Below are 11087 nucleotides of genomic sequence, written 5' to 3' on the forward strand. Positions count from 1 at the left end.
GAATGAGACCACCACCTTTCTGCAGACCGGGGCCCAGCTTCCCCTCCTTGAGTATGGCTGGCAGAGCTGATGGACTCCCCAATGGAGTACACCTCAGAGTTACTGCCTCCCACCATGTGGAATATGTGTGGGAAAGACGACTGGCGTATCAGGCCCTCCATTTTTCTGTGGAACCACTCCACCATGCAGTAAAAACAGAAAGGGTGCCGACGCCAGCTCACAGAGTCTTGGTCATTAATGGTGTCCAGGCAGATTGAGCACCTTAGGTTCACCGAAGCATGTGGACGTGTGGCCTGGGACACCTGGCTGGTGCTGGCAGCAGGGGAGGAGGTGCCACTTCCTGCCAAGTCTTCCTCCAAGGCCGTTTCGCCCTGCAAACCAAAGAGATAAGCTGATGTGTCCCCTGGTGCTGGGGACGCAGTCTGCTGCCAGCAGAAAAGCTACTGAAGTTGAGCATTAAAGAACTGCCCACTCTGCCACAGGACAGCACTTGGGCTGCCACCAGTGCCAGGAACCATCCTGGGGCAGACTACTGACACCGGGGTGTCTTGGCATGTTCTAGCTCTCGAGGCAGGATGGTAACTGACCTCTGATATGTGCAGGCAGGAGTTGGGAAGCTGGGAAAGGGATTCCTGGCCTCTCAGCAGCTGCAGCCAGAGCCTGGGTACATGGCAGGTTGGGACCAGCACCCCAGGCCCTGCTAGTGTCCTTGTCCAGCAAATCCTCTCTGTGCCCTCAGAAAGCACACAATGGGATGGGCGTCCTTTCCACCCCCCTGGAGATGTCTGTCCCTAGTGGAGGAGGCCAGACACTGTGGCCTTTCGGGGCTTCCCCAAGCATCCAAAAGGCTTGTTGTCACACGTGTCACAATGACTCCCTGGTGACATCATGGGGCTTTCAGGGACCATACCCAGAAGACACAAGCTCCAGCCCCAAGGAATAAAAACTTCCAAGATGGCTTATCTCACACAACTGCCCCACTGTCAAGCAAAATCCTAATGCCATATTTTTCATATAAATTCACAGGTTTCACTGATCATACCCAGCCCTATATTCTGTTTCAGAAATAAACTATCTCAAGGCATTTTTTACTCCTCAGTCAACTTTGCAGGTCAAGAGAGGTGATACTCCACTGGAGCAGTCTGTCCAGTGTGGGGCTCCCTAGCATAAGTAGAGATGGACATACTGGAGAGTGTCAACTAAGGGTTCACAAGGATGATGAAGGGTCTAGAGCATCTCTCCTGTGAGGAAATGGCTAAGAATGCTGCCTCCAGGCTGTCTGGAGAAGACACCGTAGGGGATCTTTTCCGGTGTATATCAGTACTTGAAGGGAAGGTACAAAGAAGACAGAGCCAGGCTTCTTCCAGGGGTGCCCAGTACCCAGAACTTCCCTCTAAATATTTGGGACCTTTTTTTTTTTTTACTGTGAAGGTGACCAAGCCCTGTCAGGGTGCTTGTGGAATCTCCTTCCTTGGAGATGGTACTCAAAAGCTGTGTGGCCGTGGTCATGGGCTGGTTGCCACTGGTCCCTGGCGGAAACCTGATGTCCACGATGTCCCTGCTGCCTTCTGCTGCAGTAATCTGTGCCCCTGTAGTTCTGGGCTTACAGCCTGGCCCTCATCACAATCCCTTCTCATTTGCTTCTCTCTCTGTGTTTGAACTTACGTGCTGTGGGACCTCCCCTGAAATGGGCTCTGTTGCCTTTCATTCCCTGGACGAAACTCGACTCCCCACTGCTGTTTCTTGTGCCTTCCATAATAAGCTGGGACTCGCTCTTCTGGGTTTAGAGCTCAGTCCTCGTCATGGAGTGAAACCAATTGAAGTGCCACAGTTTGTCTCATTCTGGGTAGATCAACAAACTCTTGTTCACCTAAGTCTGATAAGCCCAGCTGAAGTAGTCTTTCATTAACTTTAGTAAAGGCACGACGTTCATTCCAAAATTTCCATGTACTCTCAGTCAAAAACAAAGCGCAAGACTGGGACTGGTTGCAAGGCCTGGTAGATGATTCAAAGGGGAGCATTTTGTCCTAACCTTTAGTACCCCTCCCTACTGACCATACTGACTTTTAAGTGTCTTCAGCTTTCCAGGAGAAAGAGTTTAATTGTTTAGAAGGCCAATGGCATCCTGGCCTGTGTGAGCAATAGTGTGGCCAGCAGGACCAGAGAAGTGATTGTTCCCCTGTACTCAGCACTGGTGAGGCTGCACCTCGAGTGCTGTGTCCAGTTCTGCACCCCTCACAAGGACATTGAGGGGCTGGAGCATGTCCAGAGAATGGCAACAGAGCTGGGGAAGGGTCTGGTGCACAAATCTGATGAGAAGCAGCTGAGGGAGATGGGTTGTTTCGCCTGGAGAAAAGGAGGCTCCGGGGAACTTTATTGCTCTCTTCAACTACCTGAAAGGAGGTTGTAGTACAGTGGGGGTTTGTTTCTTCTCCCAGGCAAGTAGTGACAGGACGAGAAGACATAGCCTCAGGCTGTGCCAGGGGAGGTTCAGGTTGGACAGCAGGAACCATGTCTTCACATAAACAGTTATCAAGCTTTGGAACGGATTACCAGGGAGGTGGTGACTAGCTCTGGGGGGATGACTGTCCCTGGAAGTATATTTAAAAGACATGTAGATGTGGCACATAGGGATGTGGTTTAGTGGTGAACTTGGCAGAGCTCGATTAACAGCTGGACTTGATCACCTCAAAGGTCTTTTCCAACTTAAACTTCTGTGGTTCTAGTGAAATGTATGTGTACATGTGGATTGACTATCCCCACTTGCCTTTTAGAATTATCTCATTTAGTACTGTGTTCACAAGACATTTGGGAAATTCCTTAATTTCATTTTAGTACTTACTGTACTTGGAACACTTTTTCCTCTTTATGCACCTTTGTCTCTCCCCTCTGTACCCCCATAGCACAACACTTGGTATAATTGCATTGGATCTATTTTCAAAGAACTTTCTATCTATTAAACTTGCCCAAAAGAAGTATTTTACTTAATTGATACTTGCTGCTTTTCAGATTGATCTTCCACTGAATGCAACATACCACATTTTTTTCCATGTATTCAAGTATTTTACAATAATGAAATGTTCTTCTGATGCTTTTAGTGATTGTAAATAATTTTTTATTTGTAAATTATTGAACATGTATCCCATCTGAGGTCTTCTAGGTGTGTTCTCTGAAATGTTTTAAAAGATCTTATGACTGTAATATTAGAGAACTGTCTGCTGGTGCAGGCTTTAAATAAATTATTTGATCTCATAAAGGCAGCATAAACATTTATTAACAAATCATGACATGGGCTGTTCTTTTCAATACATTTTTCCTTATGCTTGTTGGAAGTCAAAGAAACTTGTATATGAACGTTAGAGCGTGCTGTTGCTGTGTTACTCCTTTCAACTCTCTCTTCCCAGTCCTTGAAGCAGCATGTTTCTGAGACCCACAGCTGTCCCTTTTCAGCTATAATTCAGATATAATTAGCTCATTATAAGCATTGCCATTTTCTGTGCTTTCAACAATGTCACTGCTGCACAAGCAGCTTTTTCAGTAGTACCTGTGCGGTCAGGGTATTCTCAGGCACCGTATGAGATGTTCGTTGCAGGATGATGAATTCAATTATTTGTTGTTGTCCATTGCTTATAGACCTTTAGGGAATAAAGAATTTAAAACTATTCTACCTGAATATATTTTTATTTCTTTTTTTTTTCTTTCCTTTTGGTAAATTTTAGAGTTCTACAAATTAGCAATTACATATATCTATCTAACAATTTTTTACTGCATTTCTTAATTGAAGAATCTTTTTGAGCAAGAGTTAGCTTTATTTCTTATCTTATTTTGTAGAACCTTTAACTAATTCAGAGGTATTTGAAAGGAAACTCAGAACAAGAAGTTGTTTCTTCAGTTTTCTGGTATTTGTACTGAAAGTTACCCATTGCAGTTAGAATCCAGCTTAGTTCTGGGAGGTGACATTTGCAAAAAGCATCAAGCTGTGATGATGTTATCACCTTAAAAAGACGGATGGCTGGAATTGTAAGCCTTATCTATTCCTGCTCCTGCTGAGATCATTTGGCTTCCCTTTCAGCCGGGGAAGAATTAGTTGTGCAGTGTGACCTATGGACTGTCACCTCTGCCTCTCAGCACTGCTGACAGTCCAGGTTCTCTTAAAGACAACAGTCCCTGTCACGTGAGTGCAAACAGCACAGGCGTTCAGTGCACAGTCTGTATAGCAATGTGTAAGTTTAAACTTCCTAAGGATGACAAATATCATGTCACTGATTGTTCTGTTTCGTGATATTTTTCAGAAATGGAAAAATTTCAGGGTTCAGAAGGCAAGAAGGAAGATGAAGAAAAGAAATATCTTGACGTTATCAGCAACAAAAACATAAAGCTGTCGGAGAGAGTTCTGATCCCTGTCAAACAATATCCAAAGGTACTGTAAATCTAGTCTAACGTGTGTTTAGTATTTATTAACATAATGATGAAAAAGTTATGCACTTAACCATTTTTATTGACTCATAATACGCAGGCATTGTGATATTAAAAAAAAAAAAAGAAATTAAGCTCCTATTTAAATTTACCTGTTAGCTATTACATGTTTTAGGTTCTGTCTCAGGGCCTTTCAGAAAAGCAATTAAAGTGAATGAGATTTTTTGCAACTCAGGTTTTGTAGATGGTCCTTAAGCAAATTGCTGAGGTTTTTTCTCAGTTGCTTTTTTATCACATGTATCATCCTTTTATAAAATAAAATACCAGTTACCAAAGAAAAAAATGTTACAGTAACTCTGAGAAGCTTCCTTGTAGAAGAGTTGGGGGATTTTCTCTGGCTTAATAAGTTTTAAAAGATCAAGTGTCAGGATTACTGCAGGCTGTGACTGACAGTGTTCATTACTGTTTATAGAAATCAAATGTCTTAGCACCTCAGACTTTCTTACTAGTTCTCATTGCTACATACTCTGATGTAGAAAAAGGATTTTATTTCTTGCAAAATTCAGCTGCTTGTTGGAAGTTTTGGTTTTTATTTTTTATAAGAGAATATTGATTTTTTTGGAACTTGGGTGTTTGTTTGGTTTTCTTGTACAGTTTTTTATTTTACATAAACAGTTGTTATAATAGTATTCATACTGAAATGATAAACATCTTCATTTGTCTCCAGAGTATTTTTTCCTTGCTGATTTATTATCACATGGTATTTGGTTCACCCTTAGCCTTGATTACACTTGGAGCTTTTTGCTTTATACTTTCATCAGAGCAATAAATTACAATTGGTAAAAAGCTCATCAAACAAAATGAAAGGTGTAAAAAAATTGAGATTCAATGATTCCAGCTGACATTTGCCTCCTGACTAGTGAATATAAAACTGAGATAATGTAATAATCCAAATGGTAAAGACCTTAGAAACACATACAGTGATATAAGGAATTACTTTCTTGCTGCGTAGCCTGAGGTGCTTTGCCTTTATTTGTGATATTTTGTGTAAAGGCTGTAGGTGATCTGAAGTTCTTAGTCAGGATGTAATATTGCTGTAACTTCATAGCAGCAGTGTGATAATTATTCAGAATACTGTTTGATGAAGATAGTAGAATGAAAGATAAACTATTTAAAAGACAAACTGCTATAATCTATCCAATATAGCACCTGAATATGATTAAATTAGCTTCATTTACTTTAATGAACTTGTCATATTAATGAGTAGTAAAAGATATAAGGCATTTTTTACAGCTTTTGAGCAGTGGAGCAAAAAAAATCAGTATGATAGACATTAAATACTTATTCAGTAATGCAGAATAATCTCCTGCAAGGTTTCTGTAGTTGATTTGCTAGCAGTATTCTGTGTTTGGCAAGGAACTAGTCCCAGAACTGCAGGTTTCCTGATACCATCTCTAGTAACCATCTTTCAAGGATTGCATCTGCCGTTTATATCAAACTGCTGATTGCTTTACCTAGTGTCTTGTCTTTTCTTCATAATTGTATACATTAGTCAAATCAGTACACAGTGGTTGCTTCAGATTGCTTAATAAATAATGAAAAAAAATAGAAAATAATTAAGAGAGGATTAGTTTTATATAGTTGGTAGAATATGGTAGTAAGAGCAGTTGATCAGACTTGTATTTATAAACAATTAAGGTAATTACCATATGATTTCACTTGAGAGGCATTTATATTTGAAAGAATATTATTTAAAATCATTCATTCATTGCTTACTGGTAAGCTTTTTTGAGCAGTGCTGGTTAAGCAGGGTTCTGTAAATCGGAAGTGTCCAAGTGTATAAAATTTTGGAAAAACTACCCAGTTAAACACCATCTAAAACAACAGTTTACAGGCTCTCTATTTAGGAATGAGGGCAGCTCTTGGAAGACGTTTGCTTTTACTTTAACTTCATGTAGAAATATAAATTGCTCCAAGGGAACCCTTGGCCTTAAAATTTGTTATGGTCTGTAGGCTAAGCTTCAATGACAGCTGTAGAGTCAGCAGCAGCATTTTAAGGTTTGAGCAAAAGTTAACACAAAAGGCTTCTAGTGGCTAAACAGCTCTTGAAGTTGCAGAAAAATTGTCTCAAGTGTCCACAGTCTGGTGCAGACAACAGGAAAAGAGTATGAAAGGCTGTGATCAGCAACAGCTGTCTTACGTTACCTACTCGGGTAAGACACAGGCCTCTTCCCTCTGCTGTAAAACAGGCATCTAAAATAGAGATGGGGTGTTGGTTGATACTTCAGCAATGATCTTTTCTGAGATTAATTATCTTAAATACTAGCAGCTCAGGTAAAAACAGCATCTCATTCACACACACACTCCATTATCCAGCAGATTTTTTAATGCAGTTAAAATTTCTCTTGAAACAGTGATGCAGTGTCTTGTGTTTGTTGATCCTTCTTTCTGTCCCATAATGCCTTTTTTTTTACTTTTGTGATATGTGAATTCCAACTAAGACTTGCATGAAAATACCTCAGGGTTTGTGTAAAAAGACTTTAGTACACATCAGTTGAATGATGTATTTCAATCAGATATGGGAAAAGAGTGTGTCATTTAAAAAGAAAGAAAGAAACAGAAATCTGAAATTATCTTGTTGCTAAAAAACAAAAGTGACAGTTTAGCTGCTTGGTGAGAAACTCTGTCATTTGCATGGCAATACAGATTTTTGCCATTCACTTACCTGTAGCTTGGCTTCTGTTGTTTTCTGTAGTTCCTACCTTTTTCTGCGATAACTTTTTTAAGGGGCATCTAAACTGGGCTTTGCAAATTTGTTCCTTTGCACAATTTAAGAATTTGAGAGCTTGTTTAAAGCCTTAGCTTTATGTAGCACATAAAATAGGAAGCTTTTGTTTGCAAACTTGTCTAGTACACATTGAAAGTTAAAATGTTGCTGTCTTTGGTGAAATTCTGCCCCCTTTATCCCTGGCTTCAGCTTAGCTGGATTTCAGCCATTAAGGAATGGCTCAGTTTGTTAATTTCTTTTGCTTTCTGTGAGTGCAGATATATGAAATACCTGACGAGTCAAAAATAAACAGTATGTGTATAAAAGTCTTAAAAATTGCAGTGCATCTGTCTTGGTTAGACCTCAGCCAGCAACCAAGTCCCGTGCAGATACTCACTCACTCCTACCCCAGTGGGATGGGAGAGAGACAGAACAGTGACAGTGGGTTGAGACAAGACAGTTTAGTAGCTAAAGCAAAAGTTGTGCATGGAAGCAAAGCAAAACCAGGAATGTCTTCACTGCTTCCCATGGATAGGCAGGTGTTCAGCCATCTCCAGAGAGCAGGGCCCCATCACGTCATGGTGACTTGGGAAGACAAACAGCATCACTCCAAACATCTCTTCCTCCTCCCACCTTTATATGCTGGGCATGACACCATATGGTTTGGGATACCCCGTTGGTATTTGGGGTCAGCTGTCTCAGCTGTGTCCCCTCCCAGCTCCTTGAGCACTCCCAGCCTCCTCACAGGTCAGGTGGGGTGAGGAGCAGGAAAGCCTTGACATGGTAAATGCTGCTCAGCAATATCAAAAACATCTGTATGTTACCATATTAATATGATATAGTAAGATATACTCATATGTCCATTAAATGGATTGACAAGAAAATAGCAAATTTCTAAGGGGAGTGGGACCCAGGCTGTTAGTCTGCTGAATAAGTAGCCAGGACTTCTCTCTGTGATTTATATTGTTTTAATGAAATAAGTATCTTGTTGTTGGATAAGGCAGAACCTTTGATATGTCACTAATCCTGTAGATGTTTCAGGAGACTAAAACAACCTCCAACATTTTTAATAGGAGAAAAAAGAGCTAAGTTTCTAACTACAGAATGGAGATTTTTATTTGACCTGCCAGTGTTTTTTGTCTCCTATGGTAAAACAAGAAAAGCCTTTATGCTTGGCAAGATAGTAGAAGTTAGACTGATGCCAAACTAAATCTAAAGATTTTGGTGGTTCTGTATTTCAGCTGAGTTCTTAAAAGAGAAGCCTTAACACTGGAAAGTGGAAAACTATAAATTTACATGAAGTGTGTTGTACTGAAATTGATCCTGCAAATAGTTGTGTAAATAAAGAATGCTTTCTCATATATCTTGAAAGATTTCTACCCCTACCCAGTCTTAATGAAATAACTGAACGTGCATCTTTGTAGGAAAATACTGCTTTTTACTTTATAAATGTATGGGGAAGTTTCAAAATTCCTTTTTAGTTGAGGCCAATTTAATTTTCATATTCAAGCGTAATTGTGTCTCAGAATCTCTGATGTACACAACACCAGGAATAATAGGGGCAAGAACTTCTTTAGGTACTCTGTTTAATCTGGAATTTGTTAGTATTTGATTTTTTCATTACGTTTCTATTTCTGGAGTCACTGATATACAGAAAATTATTCCAGAAAATTTATATAAAGTGTTTTAGTACTTAAGGTTCATAAAAATCTAATGAAAAGATACTTGAATAAATATTACTCAGTGATGTAAGACCAGACCCTATTAAGCACTCAGATATTATAAGAAGGATCTTTGAGTTTTCTAATATTTAATTTTTGCTCATTAATTTTGATCATTAATTATTTTTCAAATATACTAGCAGAAATATTTCAAAATTCAAATTAGATTTTTTCAGTATTTTTTACTTTTTTGCTTCAAATACATAGCTGTAACCAAGATATTTTCTTTAAATCACTTCTGTATGAACTGTGCAACCAATTCTGAAAAGTGAAATCAAGTATGTGAACACTTGAAGAGAGGAAAGTTGGAAAAGGATTTACCTTCATTTTTGTTTGTCTCAATATCTTCCTGTACTTTAGCTGAGAGAAAAGGCAAAACCTCTCAAACCTCAAAACCTCATTCTACTTCTCCAAAATTTTCTTGTGAGTGGAGCAATTCTGCTATTCAGTGCAATTTTTCAGTATTTCTAATTGTGCTCAAGACCCAAACCAGATATGAATCTTCTGTTCTGCATTTCATGACAACAGGCAATTGGAAAATTCAGACAAATACTTCAGCTGTACTTTCAGTAAAGTACATGAAAAAATACCATACACAAATCTTTTTTTCCTGACTTACTTAGGACCTGATCTTTCATCCATCTCTCTACTTACCTTTTCCAGGTAAGTTCAGGAAATGAACCCTGAGTTTAATGCTTCTAGGGCCAATGCCAATCTTGCAGAGCTCTTGAATGGTTACAGGAAATACCTTTTATTGTATAAAAGTAATTTCTGTCCCCATTTTCATTAATGCTTTGTTTGTTTCCATAACACTGCTGTTGAAATCAGCTCCCACAGCATTAACTACCTTCCTAATCATGCTGAGAAATTATGCTCTGTACGGACCTCTATAAAAATTCTTTCATAAAATTGTTCCTGATTGTAGAGAATAAAGCGTATCCCAGACAGAATGTAGCGATTTGCCTTTCTGTTTCATTTAACTATCCATGGCTGCATAAATCTTTAGCAATGCAATTAAAACAGCATTAACATAGTTAAAAACAAGTACTACAAAAAAATATTCCCAACATTAGGACTTTTTTCCCTTCTTTGATTACATGATTTTGAAAGAGTTCTCGTGGAGTATCTTCCCTTTATTTATGCATGAAAATACAAAGTTCAGCCTTCATCCTTTACTGTTTTCTTCCTTTAACTCATTCTTAGAATTATAAGCAAGGACACTAAATTGCTGCTTAGTGATTTATTGGGACTTACTCAGTGCTGTTACAGTGGAATGTGGTATTGTCTTCCATATTTCAAGGCAGACTTTTAGAGTAGTTGTAATTTACCATTTCGTATTGCAGAGCACTCAAAGGCCAAAACTAAGATGGAGACACCCTTTGTACTCAATACACCTGAGAAGTACACTGGTCTTTCTCCAAGGAGCTGACACTCTGAAAAACACAACATAGGTAGAAAACAGGACAAATAGAAACATCATCTTCGTGAAGTTGGTAGCTGGTAGCAACTGTGTGAAATACAGGCAAGTCCTAGCCACTCCCCAGTGGGAATGTTTGTCATGACTCTTGTTTTCTAAGCCACCAAAACTCTTATATTTCTCTCTATTCTTCTTTGTTATTCCTATTTGATGGAGGAAGAAAAATATAATTTATAACACTGCTTTAATAAAGTAAGTTTGAGAGTGGGCAGGAATTCACCCTGCATAAACCAAGTTTTAATCAGGAGCACGATTTCATGTTAATGGTACACTGGTTGAGTATGATTGATTGTCAACATATGCTCCACCTACATCCAAAGATATTTGAGGTTTTCTTTGCAATTACAGCAGCATTGTTTCTTTCTCAGCTCTTTGTATTAATGAATGATTTGGGGGCTAAATGTTGTCTTCAGTATCATCAGTACAAGTTCAGTGTTTTCAAAGGAATCTGCTTTTGGAATCTGAGGGCAGTTCAACAAGCAAGTCTGTTGGTGGTTTATGATAAGAAATAGAAACTAACTCACTTCCACTTATCTGTGTTGCTTCTTAAGGACTAGAAAAGGTAGTGAACAGTAGAAATTAAACTTTGTGTCTAAATACACAGTGAATCAGATGTAATAAAGCTTTTAAATTGTACCTATGCTTCATAAGAACTGTAAAGCAAACTATTGGTTAGAGTGAGATTTTTCACAGCACTTTTGACTTC

General features: G+C 39.0%; 1 protein-coding gene across 17 annotated transcripts in view; it reads left to right on the plus strand.

Moving 5' to 3' along the window:
• KHDRBS2 (KH RNA binding domain containing, signal transduction associated 2) overlaps positions 1–11087 on the plus strand; it is a 299809-nt gene that overhangs the window by 16850 nt on the left and 271872 nt on the right. For all 17 annotated transcript variants that reach the window (XR_001863635.1, XR_001863645.1, XR_001863632.1 and 14 more), the window contains exon 2: positions 4293–4420. Coding sequence is in view for 1 of the 17 variants with exons in the window: in XM_008637626.2 (XP_008635848.1) it covers positions 4295–4420 (126 nt within the window). In the remaining 16 variants the exon portion in view is untranslated. The remainder of the gene's footprint in view (positions 1–4292; positions 4421–11087) is intronic.

Source organism: Corvus brachyrhynchos, unplaced genomic scaffold (assembly GCF_000691975.1).
Source record: "Corvus brachyrhynchos isolate BGI_N302 unplaced genomic scaffold, ASM69197v1 scaffold136, whole genome shotgun sequence".
NCBI classification, from domain to species: domain Eukaryota; kingdom Metazoa; phylum Chordata; class Aves; order Passeriformes; family Corvidae; genus Corvus; species Corvus brachyrhynchos.